We start from the raw sequence: 27,834 nt of genomic DNA, 5'->3' as shown, positions 1-27,834 counted from the left end.
TCAAAATCTTTGTTCAATATTCATGTCGTGTAGACATACATTGTCAAATTTTCCCACCTTAGAAAGAATATGTTGAATAGAAAAAGGTCAAAAGAGTCAAAGTAATACATATTCATGCTTACTTTACATCACAGTCCATACTTTATTTTAAATTAGAGCTATATTTATATATTTATATTATTACTCCTCAAAACAGTGGCTTGGACACGTGTCATTAATTTTAATATTTTTCTTTAGATATATGGAATTTAGAATATTCTTTGTATTACTTGGACCCATCAGGTAATGAACGAAAGCGCGTTATGATAATTATGTCAAAGTCCCCCAAGTAAATAAATTTGTGTTTGAAACGACTAATGTAGGTTTCTGATTAGCTAAATATATTCACATCACGATTTTTAGCCCCCGTCTGACCTCCTCTTTTGAAAATGAAAATTGCTGGAATAAAGTTTTTTTTTGAAAAATGAATGATTGAAAAGGAAGGAAATGTTTTTAATTTATGTATAATATTATTTTATGAAAGATTGTCTAGTTGTAAACAGGATAGAAAAAAATGAAATATAATTGAATAAAATTTAGTGAAGGCCAAACGGGGGCTTAATAACTAAACTAAATGTTAATTTTCTAAAAGGTTTATAACCTTTATATATTATCACATTAATATCTCAAACTTTCAGATATTTACATAAATTGTTCGGGATTACAGTTTCTCTTCAAAAATTTCTTTAACATAGAGTAAAAAAACTTATTTACCCGTTATAATTATAAATAGGCAAAACAAATAATAATACAAAAATGATCAAATATTTGAACCTCATTTAAAGCACATTAAAGATATTTTTGGATGAAAAAACAATATTTTCCGGTAAATGAAATGTTAAAAATAAGAATGTAATTAAAAAAAATGTTAAAGATTTAAGTTGATGAATAAAGGTTAACTACCTTTCATGTAATTAAAATGTGATGTATTTAAAAAAAGAAAAATAAAAATAAATAAAATTGGTGTGAATATAATCACCATTTCCAATATGATGTTGGGAATATACATATTGTGTATTGCGTAATGTTAATATATCCAACGCGCTTTGTACCTCTAATTTGAATTTTGAATTGATTATGATTTATTTATAGAATCTCAAATATTAGACGTAAGCGTTTCAACAAACACAAGCCAATGTGTGTTCTTTTCAAAAATGAAAAAGACATCATCACTGCCTACCTACTTTACAAAAGCCTATAATTTCCAGCCATTCGCTCCAATTATTTTAGACCTTTATATGTTAAACTCAAATCCTAAATCTAACGCCCGAATATTTTCTTTTGTTTTATTTTATTTTTTTCAATCAGGACACGCAAAGTTTTATTTATTATTATTATTTTTAATGACCGTGGATATTCGGATTAGTTTATATGCACCTTGACTAATTTCACAGGCTCTGAGATTTACACCTGAGTATTCACTTCAGTAGTATTGGGAGGATTCGAACTGGTGAACATTAAGGAACAAATTCAAAACTTGACTACTCGTCCACCCCTCGGGATAAATTGGAACACACGAAGTAAAAGGTGAAATAGAGAAAACATGTCCTAGTTTTGAGCATATTGTTAGGATAAAACCCAGTTTAGCAATTTCATTTCAAAGAATAAAATTTATGAAAAAATTGACCTCACTCAACCTTCGATTGTCGACTTATTGCAACCTGTCTAATAAGGTATCATTTCAATGTGACTTCTATGTCTAAAAGAAAAGGCACTATTCTCGATAGTTTTCGAATGTTGCTACATGATTATGTCTACTTTCATATCTCACAATATAACTTTAATTTGTCGACAAATGGAGTGTTTTATATTTCAACAAATAGAGTTATTTTATATAGAAATACAAAGTTTATATACGTAATTAAACGAAGAAAATGTTAATTCCACAACAAAATCAAATATAAAACATTAGAGTTACAAAAAATAGTATATGAAGAGCATGTTGAGCACAATTTTAAAGTTGTATTTTATTTTATGCGCATATTGATAATTAATACAGCTCTAGTACAGAATTTCTTAAATCTCATTGAATTATCATACTAATTGCACAACCACATCTATATATACAACAAAAAATTTCTAATGGTAACAAAAAAAATAAAAAATTGAATAAATAAAAATATGATTAGAGTTATAGAACAATAAAAAATATTGTCTTTAATTTAATGGAAGAGCCGAATTGGATTTAACAAATTCTATATTGGGCTTCGTGTCAGCCCAATTTCAGTCCGTCTCACAGAGAAAATGGACTAGCCCTAGCTCAGTCCAGCATTACAAGTAAACTAATAACAGATAATTGGGTTGTGGCGTGTTTCTATTCTCTTAGAAAATGAAAAATCAAGCCATATTTATTTCTTTTATTTTCAAGTATATCTAATATCTATATTTAAAAATGTTATATATTAAACATTTCAAAACTATTTCTCTCTAAAATCCCTAAATTTAGGGCATTTTACCATATCCTCGTTCTCAATTCGAAAATTCAGGAATTGAATTGACGCCATTTCATCAATTCTTCTGAAATTGCACTGATTTATCCTAAAGATTTCATTTCAATTGAAATTTGATTATTCACTTCATTTACTTCGGTTTCTGCATTTCATACTGCATAAACAAAAGAGATTTAATCGTCCCTAACAATCACTCGGAGCTTCAATTGGATGGCCAAATCAAAGCGAGGATCGCAAAAATTTAAACAAAAAGTGAAATATTTGTTTATCAGCTCAATTTGTGATTATGTTTTGTAAAGAAAAATTGAAGCTGGGAGTCATTTTTTAGTGCTTTACACACGTAGTTTGTCACTTTTTACTCTTTTCAAATGACCAACGTAACATAGTCCCCGAAATTCAATTAGAATATATGGTTACACAATAAGTCAAGTTAAATTTTAATTGTCATCCGTACACACCTTAGAAAATGTCTGCTCGACAATTTTATTGAGTCAAAAAGAATGAAAGTTTGGAATTTTGTTTAAAGACTTCATAATTTAATTTTTAAATCACTGGAAAAAGACAAATAGAGAAAAGAAAAAAGAAAAAAAGTGATGAAAATTCTCATTTAAAGGTGGTCCAAATTTCTATTGGTGTCCCATCCATTTTGCTAAATTAATTGTGAAAATTTATAGTCATACTGAAGTAAACGCTGAAATGGCGGTCCACTTCAACAGTAATCTGAAGAGCCCATTGAGCCAATATTGTGGTCAAGTTAACGTTAACATTTGGAAGATGCGTAAGTCAATATTCTTATACTTTAACATTGTATTAATAATCTTTTCACATCTCTCTCCCTTACAACGTACGACTTACGACTATATAATGTATATGATCCAGTTCTATCGAGTTTTGATGAAAATTATATTGAATTTTATGTGTTGGACTAAGCAATTTTGTATGCAGTGATAGATCGAAATAGATTTTTCGACCTAGGTTTGATCACAGGTCGCATATAGGTCGTCTGGTCGCACAACAAAGAACACCCTCAATGTGAAACATTCACTTTCATCGGAGCTTAGTAATTGTGATCAACTCGTAGTTTCAAACCCGACTTCTAGTGTCACATACCCCCACACAACCACCGTTCGATGAAGGGGGACGGGGAAAGCTACATGCTGAAAAGCTTCGACCCTTTTCGGGACACCTCATCTTGTCATTTTAAGACTCAAAGTTATTTAACTATACTAATTAGAACTAAAATTAGACCAAAATGATTGATTACGAACTGATTAAAGGCTTCAAGTGTTTAGTTAGTTATTAAAATATATTGGGAATTATTAAATATAGTGGCTGTCATTCCAATGGTGCTACCATGCAGATATTGCATGCATGGTGCCAAATCGACCGCTAATAAAAAAGAAGAAACTAATTAATGTCACATTTCTGACATAACATAAACGTTTGGTCTAGATAAGATTAAATATATTTATTATATATGCATGAAGAAAACGACAAAAGCTCGAAACAATATCATCATTTAATAACGTATTTTTTCGAGTTAATTAAACATTCTTTTTCTTGACCTAAACAACTTGTTGATTCCCCCCCTTTTTTTTTAATTTGAAAAATAAAGAATATATCACTAAAAGTTAATGTGTATAGGTTAGGAAATTTAGTAGATCCGACAAGTCAATAGCTAATCAGTCATCTTTCTATTAATTGAATCCTTTGGTCTTCGACAATGACTTAAGTAACTATTCTTCTTCGTTCAAATCTTTACTATGGGCACGTTCACACGATTTCTATTAGGGAAATTAATTTAACTTAGGAAAAATGAAATTGTTTCGTGCGGGTTAAGTCGCTAACAATTAAAAAGGATCAGACGATTGTGTAAGGGACAAACATCTTGAGACAAAGTCCCAAAAAGGGGTGTTCTTTTATTGGCGATGAAGTTTACAATTGGAAATGAAAAACAACGTGCCTCCAAAGGGTGCAAGCACACGAGTTACAGAAAGAAAAGTGTTTAAATCTAAAAGTTAAGGAAATGAAAATTACATATTCTCTATTCGAGAGTTTTGGATTCGGTCCCTTGTTTCTATGTTCTTTCTCCCTTTTATACCTCATAGACGATCTCTCTGTGATTAACTACTTTAAAAACTGCTTGATCGTCCTATAACTACCCACTTTCTTCGTAGTGGCCATTTTGTCATGAAACTGCCTTTTAACTGCTGCCATTACCTTTCATCGTTCAACCGCTTTCGATTGAATTCCTTGAGTTGTGGAACGTGATAGGGCTACTTTAACAACTGCCTTGATAACTGCATTTCTTGATAACCACGATGCGCTATGTCTGTTGATACCTTGGGCGATTTGAAGGTTTGGGCGATAATAGAATAACAGCTCTGGACGACCGTATGACACTCTATTCGTTCAGACTCTGGGCAACTTGCAAACTTGGGCGATGGCGTTACCGCATTCTTGGGCCCCTTATTTGGGCCTTCACCTTGATTCGTTCGATTGGACTTCGTTCTTTGGGCTATCTGATTTGGGGATCCTCCAATTGGGCTTTACTCATTAGGCTGTTCGATTTGGGCTGAATTTTTATGTGTCAACAATTACCCCCCAATATAGCAGAATTAATAATAATTATTGAATTTTGCCATATTCACTTCATGTTTCCAGCAACGTTCGAAATTCCCAAGAATTTCAATCATTGTCTCCTTCTATAACTTGAAAAAGTGCGTCGTTTTGCAAACCCTTATAAACCCCAAACACGCCATTTCGCTGCTACCAAACCGCGCCTCATATTTTGCATCTCTTTCACGATTCACTGTTCATCTTTTGCTTTCTTGTTACGTAACCCTGAAAAATTTCGTTCCTTCTCCAATGGCTGCTTCACAATCTCAAACTAGCGACTCCTTTAGTTTTGATGACTTTCAGAAACTTCTGAGTCGCCCATACATAACCCCAAGTTTTCTCGCGCCCGCCGACGTTGGACGTAATGAGTTTTACTTGGGTCCTTTCTTCAACAATGCGGAGGCAGTTGAACAGGCGGCGGTGGGTCAGCTGTTTCCTTGCACTCATGGCCCTCCTTTTCTAAACTCTCTGCCGCTGGGGCCAGTTCACGAAAGAGGTATTCGCACTTGGCCTAAATTTGATGTAGCTTTTCGTAGGTGGCATGCTCGCCTTGTGGGTTATGGTCCTACCAAGGCACTTTTTGATAGCGCTAGGATTTCTGACTTGTTAGAAGTCTCTATTCGCCCCCCTGCTTTTGATTCAGCGCTCTTTTCGATTGCTTTGAGTTTTTTAGTCCCCTGAGTATAACACATTTATTTTTCCTCCTCAAAGTTTGGTAAAAACTATATCGACTCTTATTCAAGCCTGCAGACCCTCCACAATCATTCGAGTGCTGAGCCTACCCATACTGAGCGAGTGGCCTTCCTTTTAGTTTGGCTTTGTAAATATGTTTTGTGCGTGCCAAGTATAAAGCCTTCTCTGAGTTATTTACCTATAGCGCACGAATTGACGCGTGGAAAGCCTTTGAATTTATGTTCTTTGTTTTTGGCTGCCCTTTATAGAGGCATGGCCTCTCTTCAAGCTCAATTGAAGAATGGTGCATCTCCCACTGGTAGTGGACCTCTTTGGTTTACTCAACTGTGGTTGAGATCCTATTTTCCATCACTTGGTGCTCTATCCATTTCTTGTCCTTCATTCGCCAACTTGGTCTTCCTGTGCGACCATTCCAGCTATTGATTCTTTTTCAGCCGACACGTACACTTTCATCGGCCGTCCTTGGATTGGTGACACCAACACTGGTGGACTTGATAGATATGTCTTCAGGTTTTCAAAAGCCTTTTGATGTTCTTCTTTCCAGACGAATTCGTCCTGATTTTTCAGCTTTAATAGCGGCGAAAAGATTTTAGTTCGCCCTCTTGGTCGAGCATCTGGCTGATGAACGTTGGGTGATCTTCTCCTTCATCGCCAATATTTACTTTGATCAGAGGGTCTTGTACTTGAGCGTACCCAGGTTTGGCAATCCACATCACTTCGTCGTCCAGTTCTTTTGTAAGTACCTCCTCTTCCAAACAATCCACTTTGTTGATTTCTCGGCCAATGCTTTGCTCTAACTCGAATACTGCCAACTTGTCCTTCAGCGCTTTTAGGGCAGTCTCTTCCTTCGCTTTGTCATTGCATTCCTTATTGAAAGCCATCAGTCTGGCTTTGAAGGCCTGAATATCGGCCATTTGCTTTCGTAACTCAGAATCCATTCAAGATTTCTTGATTATCCTTTTGCCAATTACTGGCTCTTCCAGGGTCACTATATTTGGCCTCATCTGTTTGAACATCTCAGTGAGTGCGTCCACTGAGAATGGTTCTTCGCTTTGCGCGACAACCTGAGTCTCTTTCCCGTCTTGCACTACTCTGACAGGTCCATAGTTTCCTTCGTACATGAACTTTTCCACCGAATTTGCTTCTGCGACAAAAGGCCTAGGGTCGGCCTGTACCACCTCTACTTCACCTTTGTCATTCCAAAAGATCAGGCATTGATGAAGCGACGAGGGTATACAGCGACTTCCGTGTATCCAATCTCTTCCTAGGAGCACGTTGTAACTAGTAGGACCATCTATTACAAAGAAAACAGTGGTCCTAGTAGTCGTACCTATAGTTATGTCTAATGGCATAACTCCCTTAGCTGAAGTTGCTACTCCATTGAAGCTAGTGAGGATGACTTCTGTAGGAATCATGTCACCCTCTGTCTTTGCGAACTTCCTCATCATCCTAGATGGAATGGTGTTTATAGCTGCTCCATTGTCGACCAGCACTTTTGCCACTGGGATGCTGTTAACCAGAGCTTTAACGTATAATGGCCTTAGGTGTTTTGTCAATTTCATGGCTGGCCGTTTAAAAATAACCTTTTCAGCAGCCTCTATTTCTACCTCTTGCTTGTGTTCTGTCGAATTATCCCCTTATGATAAGTCGATGTGTAGTATGTCACGCTGATCCTCTGTCTCCTGAACTTCCTTCTTACTTTTTTCTAATGCTTCCTCATCAGTTATCCAACCTGTGGGAGGGGGCATTATTCTTGGAGGTGACCCATACTTTTCAGAGCGAGGCACTCTCTTCTTCCTTTTGGGTGTCCCGTACAGTACGTAGAAATCGAAAGGACGCCCAGATGGCTCCCCCAACAAGTCTACTTCGCGAACTCCCTCCTGATGTAATTGCTTAAACAGAGTATTGCGCGATACTCCTCTCTTTTTCCTTTCTGCTTTCAGGTCGATTTCTTCTTCAATGTCTGTCATCCCATCGTCCTCTTCATCGTTGTAGGCCTCTCTAGAAGTCTGGCATTCTTCACATACCAGCACGCAGGCTTCTCCTTCGTTGTCCTCCCTCTCTTCTTCCTTTTCCTTATTCTTGAATTCATTGGCCAGTAGGTAATTATTGGCCACGACAGGAGGCAACGTACCGAATTGGATAGCAAGGGGCTGATTTGGATCTTCTTCATCCCTTTTGTCCCTCTCAAACCTTGATCTCCCAGAAGAGGTTTCTGGCAGTTCCTTCATTGATTCATCTGTACCAGTCTCTTTACTACCTTTGAGGACGGTTTGATTGGCTACCTTGAGTAGCAGAGGCGCTTTAGGATGTGGCATTCCTTGTTGCTGCCTCATCATCCGTCCGTAATTTCGTTGGAAACGCCTTTGTTGGGTCCTAGTCATCTCATCGAAGGGTATTGCCCTTTCTGCACTGTACTGGAATGAATGTCATACATTTGGCCGGCGAGGTTGCGGCCTAAATGTTCTTCCAGTATATGCTGGTCTGAACTGCCTTTCAAAAGGCGGTCCTCTATAAAATGAGGTACCTCGCCCTCTACCAGGTTGAATGTTTGGGAAGAAGGCAGGGCGATGAGGATGCTGTTATGTCCCTGGTTTCTCCGTATCTCCATTTACTTCCCTTTTACACCTTGCACACAGGACGTTTTCGTCCTTTTTTGGTTCTTTCCCTTTGATTCGTTCGAAGACACTGGGATGTGTTTTAGTATCCTCTTCTCCATCATCTATGACCAACTTGAATTTTGGCAACTTGTTCCTGAATCCAGACGTTACCATGTTCACCCCAAGTGGCTGTGGGAAAGGATTCTCATCCACTGCCATCTTTTTCTTATCATCGAACGTAATTCGTCCTGATTCAATGGCATCCTGCAATACGTGACGAAAAACCAAGCAATTGTTAGTCAAATGTGACCATGCATTATGCCACTTACAATATTTTTTACCCTTTATTTGTTCAGGGTTTGGCAATTTGTGCTTATCGCTCAGCTTTATTTGCTTATCCCTATATAATTTATCGAACATAAGGTCAGCTTTGGTCACATCGAACGAGAACGTTCTAGCCTTTATGTTTCCATCCTTTATGAGCTCATCTTTGCCCGATGGTCTAGGTTTGGCCATTATGGGACAGGTATATGTATCCCCTTTTATCAATTCGGCCAAACACATTTCGGCCTGATCGTATGATTCGTCGTCGATGGTATGAACGTCAAAATTTGGGTCTCTGTAATAAGTCCCTTTACTGAAATTTTTCATTTGTTCTTCTTCTCTTATCAGTCGCCCATACCTAATCACATTCGCACTCAACTGGAAAAGGTCAGAAAATTCCTTGTCCTGGAACTTCTTTTTTAAATCAAAGCTCAATCAGCCTTGTGCGATCTTGACAAATTCTTTTTCGAGCAGAGGTACAAAACACTTGCTTCTTGCTGTTTTGAACCTTTGGAGAAAACTTTCTGCCCATTCATTTGGCATTTGACGTAGATTCGCCAAATCAGCCAAAGTGACTTCAGACTCAGTTTTATACAACTGAGCGTGAAACAACTGTTCCAGTTGTTGCCATGTTTGAACAGAGTTCGCTGGCAAGTTAATGAACTAGGAGAAAGCTACTCCTGTTAACGAACTGGGGAAAAGTCTCATTTTATGGTAATCTGTTACATCACCACTTTGCAACATGAATCGTCCTATGTGTTCTAGAGTAGAAACCTCTCCTAAGCCAGTAAACAGTGAGAATTCTGGCACTTTGTACCCTCTAGGCCATGGATATGCTTGGTCTACCCAATCAGGATATGGCTTTGTATACGTCGGCCTAATGACAGGACGCACCCCAAAAGCCATTTGATCCTGCATAATTTCCATAATCTGGTTCCTCAACATGACATTGGGATCATATGGAATTCCTACAGGCTAATTAACCGGTTGATTTATATGAGGCCTGATGTTTGGTCCTTGATTGGCAACAAAATTACCATAGTTAGGGCCATTACCATTAGCCTGGACGTCTGTTCCCTCATTACCACGTGGAATATTCTGTCCATTATTTAGGACATTATCTCTCACGTTTGGATTACCCCCCAAGTTAGGCATGTCATTACCATTGTTTTGATTTGGCACTGTAGTACCCCCTTGGTTTGAAGTAGAGGGACCAGAAAGCGGTTCTACCCCTTGATTCGGATTTAGGACAGAGGGATTATGTCCCACAATTGTCCTGTTTTGAAAGTGGTTTGTAAGAGGTATAGCCGGTTGACATATTTGGCCTACTAACTTATTCATTGTTTCGTTTAACGTTTTTAGCTGTTTGGCCATATTGTCATAGTGTGCATTTCCATTTTGTGTAAATCTTTCCATATTATGAATACTTCGAAGATTTACCTGTTCAACGACGTCTTGCGTGAGTTCTCCAAGTAATGCACGCATGGTTCGAGGACTCAACTCCGTCATTGGTTCGTAACGACTGTTACTGCTCTGATTTTGTTCATCTGTTCGTGGAGAGGCATGCTGCTCCTCATATCGCTCGATTACAGACTGGATTCCTCCCTGACTTGCTCCTTCCTTGTCAGATCTCTGAGGCATATTGTTTTTCCTTTTGTACTTTCAACACCTAACACCACTGTCCCACCGGGCGTGCCAAATTGTTTCGCGCGGGTTAAGTCGCTAACAATTAAAAAGGATCAGACGATTGTGTAAGGGACAAACCTCTTGAGACAAAGTCCCAAAAAGGGGTGTTCTTTTATTGGCGATGAAGTTTACAATTGGAAATGAAAAACAACGTGCCTCCAAGGGGCGCAAGCACACGAGTTACAGAAAGAAAAATGTTTAAGTCTAAAAGTTAAGGAAATGAAAATTACATATTCTCTGTTCGAGAGTTTTGGATTCGGTCCCTTGCTTCTATGTTCTTTCTCCCTTTTATACCTCATAGACGATCTCTCTATGATTAACTATTCTAAAAACTGCTTGATCGTCGTATAACTACCCACTTTCTTCGTAGTGGCCATTTTGTCATGAAACTGCCTTTTAACTGCTGCCATTACCTTTCATCGTTCAACCGCTTTCGATTGAATTCCTTGAGTTGGGAAACGTGATAGGGCTACTTTAACAATTGCCTTGATAACTGCATTTCTTGATAACCACGATGCGCTATGTCTGTTGATGCCTTGGGCGATTTGAAGGTTTGGGCGATAATAAAATAACAGCTTTGGACGACCGTATGACACTCTATTCGTTCAGACTTTGGGCGACTTGCAAACTTGGGCGATGGCGTTACCGCATTCTTGGGCCCCTTATTTGGGCTTTCACCTTGATTCGTTCGATTGAATTTCGTTCTTTGGGCTATCTGATTTGGGGATCCTCCAATTGGGCTTTACTCCTTAGGCTCTTCGATTTGGGCTGAATTTTTATGTGTCAACAGAAACATAGGATGCTTCCTTGAAATATTCCTTCTAAGTAAAGTTGACTTTAAATATTTGAATTCTAGCTCTTGTGTGTCATGTGATTCTTTTTACTTATATATATTGCATGGTATCCAAACTATTAAACTAAATAGTGGGTAAAAATATATATAATAATAATTTGTTAAGGGATGAGGTGGGACTGTGAAATGAATCGGATTCCAGGGCACATGTACATGATTGAGCACGGAGGTGCAACGTGCGGGCTCTCACCAGCTTCGAATCTCAACCTTCCACTTTATATATATATATGAATTATTTTAATTGTACAATTGAGGTTGAGAACTCGGGCTGATAGCGTACTTGGTAAAGGGGAATCCACGATTTTCTTTATTCTGTGTGGCCCCCTTTCATGTGTGTGGTGTCAAAAATTAAGGGCCCACTAGGCACAGTTGCATCCACTGAACCCTTAATGGGTCCGTTCCTGAGTCGAGCAAAAGTGCTAAGTCAATTACATACATATAATTGATGCGAGTGATCGTGGACTGTTGCAACGGACGTTGAAAAACTGAAAGCTGCATTCTGTACCTGTTTACACTCTGTGTGTGTGTGTGTAAGAGAGAGAGAGAGTTTTAGGGTTTAATTGGAAGTGATGCAGTTGGCAACATCTAGCTTGAATTTCGGAGCCAACATTCTTATGTCCTCTTGGTAGATTATTATAAAATATTTAGAGACTCGAAGGCAACTTCCCACACATCATGTCATTTTTTCACGTTTTAAATATATTAGTAACTTTCATTATTTCTAACCACTTGTTGAGCTACATAATTTAAAACGAAGTTTATATGTCGAAAATAACACTGTGAAGAAAAAGATGATTTTTTGCTACTATTAGTTACAATTTAATTCGTATACTTTAATTATTAACTAATGCTTAAACAATTTAATTATGTTGAAAATTCTATATATGCATGATAGCGAAAATTTAAACCTAAATTTTGTTGAAAATTTTGAAAATAATTGTTCAATAAAATGTCACAAACATATCATCGTTAAGTAATACGTAGTTAGTACATGTATCGTGCCACGAGGAGTGACGTTCAACTACAGTGTCCGAGTTATAATCAAATTCGATCAATGTAACACAAAGAAGTTGTTTTTTTGTAATTATCCTAAATTAAGCTAAGAATACTGTAAAAGATTGATTTGTATCAAATGATGAGATAGATGTATTGAATTTTAGAATCTATCTATTGATCTCTATTTCCAATTCTTGACTCACATAAGTTAGTGTTCTTCAAATGTTCGTGACAATCAATAATTCATTCATATCTAATATTCTTTTTCAAAATGTATTAAACCTATCGTAAGCACAACCTTGATTCTTTTACTAGTTCAAATTCATATGTAAAGCAAGTATTCAATCTCACAATTGCACACGACAGAAATATTATTTCTAATATTTATTGCATGTGTCTCAAATATGCAATGTTCAACTTATCGTGAGTCTTCTAACACTACAATAACACAACTAATTATCTAAATGGTGTGCAAATATTTAAACAACACAATAATAATGCATATTTAATTAGAACACAAGAATTAACTAATATGCTCAAGTCTTGAATTATAAATATTAATCAAAATATTTCATCATTCATCTAATACTAGGAAAAAAAATTTGTTTAGCCTAGCATAATTGAATATGAATTACACAAAAGATATGGAAACATCACCTGAAGTAAAGAAATAGATGAAGATCTTGAAAATCAATAACTCTAGCTTCAAACTTCAATCCTAACTTTGGAATTTTAAATCTTGTTGTAAATTATCTTCGCTGCCTCTTGCTAGCCTCAATTCTATGATAAAAACCATGGTCAAGTACATTCTATGATAAGGAAGGCAGTATTTTTTCCTCCAAATAACACTCCGCGTACACATGGTGTCCCTCCATGCGAATCGATGGTATGAAGGTTTTAGGCTCAGTTGAGCCATATGAGAGAACCCATGGTTCTCTTGTTAAGGATCGACTTTGCAGTTTGGTCCCTGAACTTTTTCAAATTTTCATTTCAGTCTTTCTTCATTTCTTTTAATTTCCTTGCCTTAGAATCTTGTCCAGTTGAGTTCTAACACTCTCAATGTTCGTTCTTAGGTTTGATCTAATATTTAATTATTTACACTTTAGTCCCTAAACTTTGACTTTCTTGCAATTCAATCCTCTTTTCATCATTTTTCTCCAATTCCACCTTTTCATCGATTATTCCTAACAAACACAATTCAAATTGAATTAAGTTATTATTCATTAAAATAACCGACAAATACTCTAATTTCAAGGCCTAAATAATAGTGCAGAGTACACTTAATTTTTTTAATTAATTATATATTTTTTATGACTTAAATATTAACAAATACAAATTATGAATAAAAAATCATATTTATAAATTTATAAACTTAAATAAGATGACTTTTTATAATTCAGTTAAAATTTAGCTAAAGGATAATATACATTAGTTCATTAAACATTATCCATCTAAAATTAAATAATGACAATATTATTTAATAGAATATTATGTAGATGTGATATATTAATCAATTGTAATATTTCAAAACAAAAATAAGTAAATTATGTTACTAGAATTAAAATATATCGAACGAGCTCTATGTAACATGCCAATTTATATTCTTGTGGTTTACTTTGAACAAATTAAATTTCAACTAGTCATAGAAAGTTTCATCTCTTCTTTGCAAGTGATTTTAAGTAATTTATCTCATCTTAGATTATGTATGACTCAAAAAAGTAATGGAGATTGGAGTGTGTCCGATATTATAAGAAGGGTGATTGAATGTCTCTGATGTTGTCTCAAATACTTATATGTCACGTATTTTGATAATGAGTAATGTTATTTGCATTCGTTCACTGTCACAATCGCCTTATGTGACATACATGTGGTGGTTAGTGATTTGATACATTAATATGGTAATTTTTTATTATCTTATATAATAAATCAATAATCGCTACATGTATATTATGTAGAATGACTATAGTAGTAAGCGACTGTAAATAGTATTATTTTTTTTATTATATACATAGACAATCTTGAGATCAATTGTGTGCGAATGCGTGTGTGTATGTGTGTGTGTGTGAGGGGGAGAGAGAGAGAGAGAGAGAGAGCGCTTTATTTAACGGGGACGTAAGAGAAGTAGCTTTCTTGTTGTCAAGCACACACCTTGATTCTCACAAAAGTGATTTATCAAAGATTCCTTTCTTTCAGGATGAGGAACTCCACTCCTCCTAATTGAGACTACATCCTACTAGATTCATTTTCGAAGAATTTCAACTGTTTGAACCTGAACAATATTGTCACGCGCAAAGATTAAATTTATTGGGAAAAAAAAATAAATTTGTTTTAGCCTGAAAAGACTGTGTTCCTAGCTACATATATCTTTCTCCAGGGAGAAACAAAAATAGATTTTTTAATGGAAGGAATTCGAATTCATATTCATATCTTGCAAGGTTAAATATATGTTTTCCAGAGATAAGTTACAATTTTAATAAAACGTTAATGTTCAGTAGCTAACTATTTTTAAAAATAACGTTTTCATGTAACGTATTAAAGAGTTTTTGAGGCTGTTATTAGGGTTTTCCCAGAAGTTTGTGAGTCATTGGGTTTTGTGAAAGGCATCCTACAAAAAATAAATTATCTTACTATTTTAGTGCGTGTTTGGGTGCATAAACGCGTTTTCATCTTTGGTTCTCTTTGGTACAATACTTTCATGTGATTGTTTAATAAACGAAATTTCATTAGTTGAGAAAATGTAGAAAAAATCAGTTAACCTTTACACTAACCTCCGTTTAGAATAATTTATAAACGGTCTATTTTATAAATAAAAAAAATGAAATGGTCGATAAACTTGGCTATTTATATATTTTGCTAAAGGAATATGGAGGATTATGTGATGAAATATTCTTTTTTGTTTTTGAACCACCTCGGTAAAAGTTTAAATTGTTAAAAAATAATTTTCATTTAATTAATATTCATATTTATGTGCACAATTTTCATAGAAATGAAAATTAGACTTATATTCAATACTTTTATTTCTTAGAGAGGGAACACGTTTATTTTTTTAATGTTTTGCCTTCGACAGTTCCTTTATCAAAGGGTGGAAAGAATAATGTTTTGTAGTACAATCGGTGCTAAATACCAGTTTTAAGTGTTGTTAATTGAGATGACATTTTAAATGTAGATAGAGAACAATGGTATGTTTGAGCACCCGTCTATATAGCAATGTCACTACTATCATATTTAACAATTAATAAAAATACATTTCAACTTCATTGAACAATGTGACAATGATCTTAGTGTCACATAGACTAGTGATAAGTACCACTTGTACTCAACAACCTTATAGAAATATGAATCACGATTAAACCGTCTTATTAGTTGATGCACCTTAATTGTTGTTTAGTACAAATAGTGCAACGTCACATGTTACACAAGGTGAAAATATTAAAAATTTCCTAAGTAGCAAAATAGAACATTCTCGTGAAAAATAAGATTCCAATGTATGTTCAAATCATAGAAGAAAATGAAAGAACATGGCATACCCAAACTCCAAGAAAGTCTCGTCTATTATACACATATATACTATAATATAATATGAGAAGAATATTTTGCGCGGTTTCTAGTACGTACGTACATCAGATACTAGATAGCAATACCAAAACTAGTTTTTATTAAAATATTGAACCAAATACACCCGTTTGATTTTCATTCTTTTGTCACAAAAATAAAAAATATGACCGTTATCCATCACATCAAGTCACCATATTTGATTTTCTATTTCTTTTATGATTCTCCTAACGATTATATTTTTCATTCTCATTCTTATAAAAATGGGTAACAAACAATACTTAGATTTTATGTCGGAAAGCATGACCAAATATCACAACACAATGTTCAATGTTGGGCTTTGAAATACGTACAAAGTCATTCTTCAACTTGTTGTGTTCATCTTTGACTCTGATTTTATGCAGTCTTTACGTGATTCTTGGGAGAATTCCAAGCACATTGGTTTCTGGGTTTTTTTTTTTTTTTTTTATGAAATTTTAGTGGCTATTTTGGCGTCTTTTGAGACTCTTGTCGTCTCTATAAAACAGTATCAGTCAAATTATGACAGACATTTTAATTCTCTTGACAATTAGTATTAATTATTAAGGAATCATTCCATTCTGTTGCCTGTGATGATCTATCTATTCGTTTAAGAGAATATAAACATGACAATCTGAATATAACAAACTTCCTTCCTTCCTTCTAGGTAGATCTTTCTGGAAGTAAGTGAGTAGTTGGGAATGTAGGACAAGTGAATATTTTGGATTATTCACAAATTGGGAACTAAATACATCAAAAGAATAGTAGGCCAGCGTGCAAATGATTCCCCAAAAATGAAAAATGAATCATTTCACATTTGTAAAATCCAATTTAATCTTGTAATTGCCCATATCGTTAGAGTATAATGAAATGAAAATATGATTGATGCTGGTTCAAGATAAATATTACTTTGTTTTGTGGATGAAAATTAAGTTTTCAAATATTAACATCCGAACAAAAAAAGGAAATCCCGAAAAATCTTGTTCTTCATGTGCAAGGAAAATGATTAAAAATTTCAATTTATGAGAAATTCTTTGGTCTTTATAACATTTTTCTTTCAAATGTGCATAAATAGAAGGCAGTAGACCGACCATTGATGATCAAGGGCGGACCCATATGGGGTCGTGTGGGGTCAAATGACCCCACAAAATTTTGGTTTTTTCCCCCCTAGAAAATAGTTATTTTAATCGTTTTACGATCTACTTTAATATGTGCCAAATGAAGTCGAAACATTGTATTCTTAATATCATTTCAAAGCACTCATAACAGAGTTTTCTCTTCTTAATGATGTGCGAAATCATCCATCATAGCAAAAGTAACGATGTATCAAAGTTGGCCGTTCCAAATTAGTGTTTCGTAAATTTCAATAATATGCTAACTTTTAAAATTTATCGATGATCATATATTATCCGAGTCCACAAATTGTCTGCACCATCTAGAAGCTCGTTTCGAGAACTACATCGTGTCATATTGAATGGCCCAAATAGATATTGAAAAAAGTTAAACATGCGTCAAACGTAAATACTAAAAAAAAGCATTTAACTCATTTTTTCTTTTAAAAAAATCAATTAGTTCATTAATGTTTTTTTTTTTTTTGCACAATAAATTTTCAATTTAATTTACATCATTTTATTAGGAAATTTTATATGAAAAATGATGTCAAAAATTCTAAAATTGTTACAGATTAAATTTAATTTGAATTACTTTCAAATTATTTTTTCATTAAACTTAAATTTCATTTACTTCCTAAATTGTATGTGAATTTTATTTCAATTTATTTACTTCCTATATTTAATTTGATTTATTAGCCGGCAGCTCAACATCCATATATGACATGGTAAACAAAAGTATACATGTAACAAAATTCATTTAACAATATTGATAATGATATAATTATAAGACGTTTTCAAAGTGTCAAAATGCGTATTAACTTATTTTCATTAATATTATATTGTTTTAAAAAATTACACATTAAAATTTGACCCCACAATCCGAAAAGGCTGGGTCCACCCTTGGTCTTTACTTCTTAGAAATTAACAAAAGCTATTCCCTTAAATTGAAATTCAAACAGCAAAAAATGATTCTTTAATCAACAGAAATTAATAATCATGAATTCATGATCAAAACAAACTTAAAGTGAAAATATATATGCATGGATCAGTAACTATATGCTTAGTGGAGTTACGAAGTTGATTCTAATTACTTGAGTTGGTACATGAGCATATAAGAAAAGGTCACACACAAGTAATAATATTTCCTCATTTTAGTTCTTTTCATTTTCCAGCAAGTTTTAAGGTGAACTTATGCATTCAGAGCTTCGTTTTACATACAGAAATGGATGGATAATTTGACGAGAATAAAACCTAATCCATGTCGTCTCTCCCAAACAAAAACCCATGTCAACTGTTAGCAGAGATACAATGAACATTAAAATCATTCTTGGGAAATATTAGGTCTCAATGTCTAAAATAAAGCTACAACAACTCAATACACTGCGTTGACAAACAAGTACAGAAAAACCTATAACAATAACAAATAAATAAAAACCACCTACCAATTCTAGGTTTTTCAGTTGATCGATCGCTTGACCCTGCAGTATCATCCTGGAACCTTTCAAACTTGATGTAATTCTTTAGGGGAGCTGCAGATCAAAAACTCAAGCTAGGTGTAGTTTCTATAAAAGATTGCTTGTCGAAGAAGAGCTAAAACTAGATAGATCTATCCAATTCGCAGCACCACTCCACTGATCATTTCCTGGCATCCCCAGTAATGGCCTTGACAAATTCACCTCTGGGTTGTCTTCCATTTTTACTGATGCCATCTGAGTTAGAATTGAACTTGAATATTTAGGCCTCGCCTGACTAGTTTCACCGACAAAGCCTGATTGCTCAACACCACCTTGAAATTGGTAAAGTCCCGACGGCGATGGATCCAAACCACTGAAGAAAGGGAATTGCTGTAGTTGCTGCAACCTCCACTGCTCAACTCCACCGCCACTTGATAAAAGGGAAGCCATCCCTCCACCAATACTGCCGCCAGCGCCACCAAGTAGACTGTTTCCTACGTGAAAGTTCACCTCACTTGTCCCTACCATGGGAGCTGAAATTCCACTGTAATTTAGGCTAATATCACCGCTATTATAGTTTTCAGGAAGTTGACTCAAAGGAGGCATAAAGCGTAGAGGTGGAAGTTGGGGATTGAGGCCGAATATATTAGCCACTGCTCCACTGTTAGAGGAAACAGTACTGGTGGAGCTGGAGGTGGTTTGCCTATCACTACTCGCAGGAGACTTAGAACTACTAGATTTACTTCTTTTATTTCTCCTGCAGCCACCTCCCACTGGAACGTTTCTCAGAGAGCCGCCTCTAGTCCAGTACCGTCTGCAGGTCTTACAAAAGTGTCTTGGCTGAGAGAGACTATAGTTGTTGAAATAGCAGAACTTAGTGTTCGTTGATTCGCATCGAGGACATTTCATGGCGGCCTCAGGCATCGGTATATTAGCTAACCGGGCTCTCTCAGACATGGAGCCCGGCCGGACTGATCCCGTGCCACCACCGGCATGAGGCTGCGGGGGTGGTGGCACAGGCTGTGAAGAAGCTGGTGGAAGCGAAGGGTTTGTGCTGCTAACTCCAATTTGATGATTTTGTTGCTGCAAATTAAAGTTAGAGAGTAGAAATGAAACATGTGGTATATTCAACAAAATTAAAGATGTAACAAAGGGATCAAGAAAATAAAAATAAAGAACAAGAGATAAACAAAAAAGTCATGGGAATATTATTTATCTTTTCCAAATTGCTTTTTTTGAAAGAAGCCATTGAAACATATGATATATCAAAGAAAACCCTTAATTACCTGCTGCCAGTTGGATGGATCAAGATATGCTGGAATTGAAGGAAAAACCATTGTTCTTAATTGATCGTTCTCTCTTTTGTAAAGGTTTTTTGGTTTTTGGGAGTGTATAGTGGAGAATCACATCAACTCTCTAGAGAGAGAAGATAATAAAGGAATAAAGGAGGGAGCTTTATGAATGTGCATATATATACACACACAAACACAACAGCAACAACAAGTACTAATTTGTTTGCAGTCTGTCTATTTTTGTTTTATTGTTTTTTGGGTTTTTTTAAAAGGGCAAAATTTTATGAATTTCTTAGCCTTTAAGCTTTTTGTTTTAACTTCTGTGGTGGCACCTCTCTGATTGCAAGGAAATAGTAGTGTGATTGAGAATGATTCGCAGCTTAATTACAAGCATTAAAGCAAACTATGGCTTAATTCTAATGTTACTTTTCAAGAAAATTATTAAAAAAAATCTTGAAATTTATTTTTTACAAAGGAAAAGTGTGAGTAGGGGCTTGAGGGTGTTTTAGTGGAAACCCGACCGATTGAAACTTTTATCAGGGCCGGCCCGTTCGTTTCCCTACCCTACCCCACCCCACGCCACCCACTGTCTCCCTGACTCTCCCATCTCTATCTTTACCTTGCATGGGGGCTACTTGCACATAATGCACCTATCCTTATATGTATATATATAATGAGTATTTTTTCTCACTTTTTTTTCAACCACAAATTTTCTTATATATTTGAATAATAAGTAATTAATGTAATTAATTTAAAACCTTGTTTTTAATTTATGATATTTGAAACTATGCAATGAACTACTCATTTTAAAACAAAACTCTTTAATTTTCGTATTAATTTTTAGCTACATATTTATATGATAAAATATTTTGTACATAAATCCAAAAAAATTTCTACCTTTTAACCACACATCATTTTTTCTCGATAATGACAATCAAACAGGGACTAAGTAGGACATTACAAGATTGTACTTTTACTTATTAATATTAATGAATTTAAAAATAATTAAATAAATTAGTAATATAGAAACTTGAACGTAAAACCATATTATCATGGAAACTAAAATGAAATAATTTATTTCATTAAAAAAATGAGGAACTTTGCGGAATGACCTTCCTATAATGTGCAGAGTGAACACGTAGCCTACTATTTTAAGTTTCGGTTTAAAAGGCCTTATTTTCTTGTAAAAGGTTTCAAGTATCTTGTTATAATTTTTATCCCAAATGAATCAAATTTAATTTCAACTCGATAAAAATCAAACCTCATATTTTATTAAAAGCTTAGCGATCTTATAAGATCGACCGCACACTTCTTTGCCTTATAAGATGATATAAATAGTTCCCAAACACGCTCGAAATCAACATGAGTTACACAAAGATAGGGGAATGGAAGAGAGCCCACCTAGTAAACTGAAAGAATAATATGTTATGGAAGAAGAAGAATAAAAGATAATTTACAATTTTTCAAAAAAAAATTTAAGCATTCTTATATTTGAAGATTTTTAAAATTGTAATTTAGTTCTCCTTTTTAATTATTAGAAAAAAAGTAAAGTGTTCATTGTAATTGGATCCTAATCAGTTTTTAATAAAAGGCCCGTCTAGGCTCCCCTAGGCACGTCTAGACTTGGGACTTGGAGAAAATGTCATGCCTCGCCTTGTGTCTAGGTCGGATAGTTGATAATTTTTTTGGCAAGTGATATATATATATTTTGAAGTCTAGCTCAATAAAATAAGTCGAACAAAAAAACCAACCATAGTTCATACTTGGCTTAAGAACATGGCTTTCTCTGCTCACAAACGAAGCATTATTTATTTGGGGTATTTATGATTTTGTATTTTCTTTGCTGAAAATTTGAAAATTATGTATGAAGTCGATATAAATTTTCAAAATATGTGTTATTTTATTTATTTATTGAGTGACAATATTTAAATAATATTAAAAATAGGAAAAAAACATTATAACGTCTAGGCTCGTAAGGTTGGAGATTTGACCTTCACGTTTTACGACTTCTAGAATCTTGATTCTAACTATCCAATAGAATATATTGTTTATTTGAACTTGGATCTTGATCTAAACACTCGAATCTAATTATGCATAATTGAATTGTTGGATTTTGACACCTAATAATTTCCAAGTTATGATGTTAACGTGGGAATACATTTTTCATAGGTATCCGTCAATGAGTGAAATATAAGTATCATATCCAAATACTCTACCGGACCTATTTATATTACTTCTTGAACGACTTTGAATCTTGGCATATTTAGTCTTGTTATTAGTCAAATTAAAAGCCTAGCCTAACCCCACTTATATGGTTGCAACCTAGCCATTTTGTAAGAGGGATTTGTGAGAATACTGAAGGGGAAACGTGGCTACCCATTGAGAGAAAAGGCAGGGGTGGACCCAATGGGGGTCCTGAAGGTTAAGTGACCCCCCAATTTTGAGATTTTTTTTATAAGTCTCGTTTAGTATCGATTGAAATCTAAATTTTAATATAAATCAAAATTAATAATTAATTTTAATAACATATTTCATAGAATTTTTAATTTTTTAACTTTTATCAAAATTTACTAAAATTTTGATTTTAACCCCCACCAAACAAGAGCAAAATTACAATAGATTTGATTTATTTTTTTATTTTTCTCTTACTCTGTCGCACTCTCTCCCTCACACATTTTATCAAAAATTTAACCAATCTAATTTCTTAAAATTTATTTATAATTTTTCTACAAATAATCACATTTACTAAGAATTTTCACTTTTCAATCAAATTTTCAATTAATTAGAAAATAAATTTGCATTTTCTCCTATCCTATTTGTGTACATAGAATGTATCTAAATTGATTATAACCAATTTAACTTATATTTAATGAATTGTATTTATTTGATCGGATATTGATTATCTGTTTTTCCTTTCGATCACTTGAATTGATTATTTGTATTAAATAGTGATATAAGCCAGGATCTATAATAATAGGCCTAGCTCTTTGTTGTCTGAAAAAAACATATTACAAGAACTTGAGAACAAGTAACAACAATGCCAACCAATGAAGAAATCATTTCAGTATATGCAATATTCCAAGGAGACAAGTTGAGGATTAGTTGAATGCTCACTCTTTCCAACCAATGTCACTTGTATGCTCAATGAAATTCAGGTCTCGAGGCAAGTATGAGAAGATATGCAGGATATCTGGAAGAATAATAAAATTATAGATGGTTTAGACGTGGATAAATCAACTAATTTAGCAAGGTACTGCTACATGAGCATGATGGCTACCTTGACACAAGATAAAATAAACAACAAATAAGAATATCTCAACGAAAAGGATGAATATAAACTATAAAGCAATAGAAGCAAAAGTACAAAGACAGCCGATAGAAGTTCGTGTCATAAAAGAAATGAATAATTCCTTTAAACGCTCATTAGTAGTTTATTAATGTGTGAATGGATATTAGCAACAGAAGTAAAACAAAGCAAAGTTCTTTTTTTATACACTTAGAACACATTGTAAGACACATCATTTATCCCAAAAAAATTTGAAATCTGAAAAATTATGCCTTTAGAATCACCTAATTGATGTAAGCTGGAAGGAGTTCAACACCATTTGATGGTTGTTAAATTGAAAAGACGCTATGTAACCACATATAACAGATACAAGCTGAATTCCTAAATAGTGGGCTCCATTTTTTTTTGCCAAAAATGCATTTTGGAATAGTGATTTGATGAAGAATGTGTGGTTAAAAAATAAGGAAAAAAATTGGATTTACATGTAATTTATTTCATTGAAGAATGTGTGGTTGAAAATAAGAGAGAGAAAAAATATATTTTGGAAATAATGCGGACCAAGCAAGGGCATAGTTAGGAAGAATACAAAAATTGAAATTCCTTTGTGATCTTGTAACCGATTCAGCCCCCGCTCAATTTAATTGACTTCTTAGATCAAATCAATGCTTCCATAACACATGTTCCGCATCTACATGCAAAATAATTCAGTCATGTAAAGCTTTTATGCCTAAAACTGTAATAACAGTGTTTTTCTCATGATATCAATAACTTATGTAATAAATTCATATATTAACTATATATACGATACCAATCAAAGTATATTCAACTCTACCTTGCCTCTATTGAGCCATTAAGCATTCCCACTTGATCATCCTTTCCTGCTAAATGATTTACCTAGAATACCTTGATTCTATAATATCAAAACAAGATTTGACATAATCTTCTCATTTTGTCTAGCTTAATCACCTCAGTTGATCTAACCTTGTGTCTCATCATCAACTAATTATGTACTATACCATATACTTACGAAGGACTAACTTGATTCTACCATACCAGCTGACGAAAAGTATAATCCAACCTTCTGGTTTTGTCCAGCTCACTCACCAGCTTTCGTCTTTTCTTACTGTACCGCATACCTAGGACCAACTTCATTTCATAATGTATACTGACAAGAGTTTGATCTTCTATTTGTGTCCCCCCTCATTATCTAAGACCGTGAGCTGACCTGAAATCCAAAACCATGACTCACCAGGCAACATCCTTGCCAAAATCCATTATCCAACGAGTTCCCAGAGCCCAATTAAGAGCAGGATTATAACTCAGCAGGATAAACTAAAATGTTATCGCATAAGATAAGAAGACAAGCTTCATGCTCAGCCTCATCAAAAAATTAAATTCCTAGTCAAACTGGATTCTATTAGACTCCCATCAGCTAGCTATAAAATAAATGACCCCACCATAATCCAAGGGACAAAATGCAGAGTTCAATAATATTCCCCTGCATTCCTTTACTGACTCAAGCCCATCATGCATTACTTGCTTAGAATGAGCATCATAATAATCAAAACTCAAGCAGTTTCACTGAAGTTCAATGCTGAAAAGCTCAAAATTCTCAAATATTACACAGCATCAAGTAGAAAAATCCACCAACCCATCAAAATTCCCAGATGTTTTTTATTCACATTACACAGCCACGATGTAATAACTTATCAACAATTAATCCACTAAAAAGAAATATAAACTAACCATCCTGCGGCATTAGCGGATAATCAGAAGCGCCAAGATTAATAAACCAGTCCCAGCGCTTGGCCTGCTTCAACAGAATCGCAACAGCATGGAGCGTTGACGCAATCATCGTGGGACCTTTTTCAGTCACCAAGTTAGCCTTCCCTATCACCATTACATTCCCAATCTCCCTCATTACTGCCTCAAACTTCACATACTTTGCAAGATCAAGCCTTTCGCTGTCTGAGGCATCCAAATCGAGGTGAATTAAATAATAATTGCGGGGATGGTATAACGCCTGAAGCAGCCGCCTCAGCCTCCCACCATCGCCTCTTGTACCCGAAATGAAGTACGCAAATCGCGGTAATTCCGGTACAAATAGAGGATCTGCATCATCCGAGGAATTAATAGGATCAAAGCTCACTGACTTCGAATTTGGAAATGAAGAATTATTGGGTTTGAAACGCCATAAAATTAAAAAGAAAATCAGTAAAAGAGATGAAATGGAAAACAAGATTACAGACGTTGAGCATTTTCTATTGTGAAAAAATCGATTTTGAGATCGTTTCATTGTTGGGTTTTCTTTAATTTTTTCTTTCTGGAAGCAATTTTTGGATCAGAGACTGATTATTTACTACAAATGAGTGGTTAGGAAGATTTATGCGGCGTCAGTGGTTGCTAGATTTGGGGTTCAAGATTTTGGTTTAGCTTAGATTAGACGAAAAAGGTGAGGGTTGGATTGGGATTTGTCGAGGGAAAATGAATTGATCGGAATAGAACGTATTTGAATTTCGATTATTTACAACAAATGTAGTGAATTAAAAAATGTTAATGTAAAGTAGAAATATTCATCTTGTGTGTATATTCTGAATATTCATGCCCGTTTGATTCCCATTTTTATCATAATATATTTCTTTCTCTTCTTTTTAACTACACATTCTTCATTAAAATAATATTACATGTAAATAAAAAAAAATTTCCTCATTTTTTATCCACACATTCTCCATCAATCTAATATTCTAAAATTTATTTTCCTATAAAAATGGGTATCAAACACCCGCTCAATATAGTTCTATTCAATTTAATAATGGCAAAGTATAAATAAAACACAAAAATTTACATGAATGGTTTGTGCTATTAGTAGCACAGATATTTAGCTCTCCGTTTGTTTTTCATTCTTTCTTCATTAAAATGAAAAATATGATCGTTATCCATCATATCAAACCATCAAATTTAAATTTTTATCTCTTGTGTGGAATCCGTAACGACTAAATTTTTCATTCTCATTCTTCCAAAAATGGAGGAAAAAAAAAAAAAGAACCTTAGTACCATCAAGACTTTGGTGCTCTTTTCCGTAATATAAATGTGAATGCAGAATCAACGAATTGAGGGCGCTCTTCAATTATTTTAAGAGCATCTTTAAAAGGCTATCTATTTTTAAAGAACATATTCTACAATTTAAATAGTATCTACGAATTTAAAGAGCAAAAATTTTAAAATGCTCTAATATCCTCTTTATTTTTAACATTTAATTTTACCATTCCCAATATGTATTTATCATTTTCTTTTTTCATTCTTTTAATTTTACCATCTTCCCTCCAATAATTATACCATTTCCCTCCATTCTCTTCTTTAACTCAATTGATGGTCTTCATTTTCACGCCATTCCAAACAAATTCAAGGTCTATTAGTTTTGGAAAAAAAAAAAATTATCTTTCTTATACAATAAAAGAAATGCATTTGTGTTCTTTTTAAATATGTCTTCAAGTAGATTAATCAAATTGATTCTTGATGACTCTGACTCCAACGATGATTTGGAGACAGCAATAGCATTCGTAGATGGAGAGTTGCTCAACAAAAGGAGATGGATACTACGTCAAGGCTCAATACAAGGTTTTTAATGACTATTTTGGAGAGGATCCCGTGTATTCTCCAAATTTATTTCGATGAAGGTTTCGAATGAGCCAATCTTTTTTATTCGTATTCAATCTGCCATAGAAACCCATGACCCGTACTTTGTCCAAAGAAGGAATGCAACTAGAACTCTTTCTTTGTCTTCTCTACAAAAAATTACTGCTTCTTTGAGGATGCTTTCATACGGAGTTGCAGCAGATTTTATTGATGAATACATAAGAATTGGTGAAAGCACTGCAATTGAGAGTTTAAAAAGATTTGTTAAGAGTGTAGTTTCAATCTTTTCAGATAAATACATGAGAACACCAAACAAATAAGATGTTGCCAGATTGCTAAAAGAAGGCGAAAAACACGAGTTTCCTGACATGTTGGGGAGCATTGATTGTATGCACTAGAAATGGAAAAATTGTCCAGAGGCGTGGAAAGGAATGTGCATTGGGCATGTTCGTGAACCAACTATAATTCTTGAAGTTATAACTTTCCATGATCTTTGGATATGGCATGCATTTATTGGCTTGCCAGGATCACATAATGATATAAATGTTTTAGACATCTCATTTTTAATCAAAGACCTTGTTAAACGTCATGCTCTCCCAGCCAACTACTGAATCAATGTTCATAACTATACAATGGGATATTACCTTGCTGATGGTATATATCCTCCATGGTAACATTTGTGAAATTGATTCCATATCCAGTGGATAACAAACATACACAATTTGCTACAACTCAAGAATCTGCAAGAAAAGACATTGAACGAGCATTTAGAGTGTTGCCATCACGATTTGCAATTGTTAGGGGACTAGCACGTTTTTGGCATCATGAAACTCTGAAAGATATCATGAAAAGCTTGCATCATATTACATAAAATGATTGTTGAAGATGAACAACATACTACTAATATGGACTTTGATTATGATGCGGTTTATGAAATTCCAAGCATATCGGTTTCACGTGAGCAAACAACAGGCTTTATGAAATTTATAGAAGATCATCATCATATTATAGATAGAAATATTCACTCTCAGCTCCAAAGAGACCTTATTGAGCTCAAACCATGTCTTGATCTTATGAATTAACTTCTAGAATTATATGTTCTTATGTTTTATCCCAATCTTAAGAGTTTCTCAAATGATTTATTTCTTTAAATCTCTTTTCTTTTATGCAAATGCTCTAAGAAATGGTTATTCCTAAGAGGGGCAGGAGGAGCAAATGAAATTG

At 34.4% G+C, this 27,834-nt stretch overlaps 3 protein-coding genes across 3 annotated transcripts; 1 reads left to right on the top strand and 2 right to left on the bottom strand.

Annotated features, from left to right (window-relative positions):
* Positions 1-18,187: 18,187 nt before the first annotated feature.
* Positions 18,188-19,839, bottom strand: LOC111388939 (dof zinc finger protein DOF5.1-like). The gene is made up of 2 exons (XM_023013769.1): positions 19,683-19,839; positions 18,188-19,479 (listed from the first exon to the last, which is right to left on the bottom strand). Exons 1-2 carry the CDS (start codon positions 19,731-19,733, stop codon positions 18,505-18,507), a joined length of 1,026 nt encoding a protein of 341 aa, XP_022869537.1. The 5' UTR covers positions 19,734-19,839; the 3' UTR covers positions 18,188-18,504.
* A 2,133-nt stretch (positions 19,840-21,972) lies between these two features.
* LOC111388911 (beta-glucuronosyltransferase GlcAT14C-like) lies at positions 21,973-25,501 on the bottom strand. Its single transcript, XM_023013733.1, has 4 exons — positions 24,721-25,501; positions 22,803-22,878; positions 22,612-22,682; positions 21,973-22,103 (listed from the first exon to the last, which is right to left on the bottom strand). The coding sequence occupies exons 1-4, from the start codon at positions 25,268-25,270 to the stop codon at positions 21,973-21,975; spliced, it is 828 nt and encodes a 275-aa protein (XP_022869501.1). The 5' UTR covers positions 25,271-25,501.
* Positions 25,502-26,456: 955 nt separating this feature from the next.
* LOC111388910 lies at positions 26,457-27,221 on the top strand. The gene is made up of 3 exons (XM_023013732.1): positions 26,457-26,592; positions 26,698-26,882; positions 27,009-27,221. Exons 1-3 carry the CDS (start codon positions 26,457-26,459, stop codon positions 27,219-27,221), a joined length of 534 nt encoding a protein of 177 aa, XP_022869500.1.
* Positions 27,222-27,834: the final 613 nt, after the last annotated feature.

Source organism: Olea europaea, unplaced genomic scaffold (assembly GCF_002742605.1).
Source record: "Olea europaea var. sylvestris unplaced genomic scaffold, O_europaea_v1 scaffold537, whole genome shotgun sequence".
In the NCBI taxonomy this organism is placed as follows: domain Eukaryota; kingdom Viridiplantae; phylum Streptophyta; class Magnoliopsida; order Lamiales; family Oleaceae; genus Olea; species Olea europaea.
The sequence above is the reverse complement of the archived record's forward strand: the minus strand, read 5'-3'. Positions and strand labels throughout refer to the sequence as shown.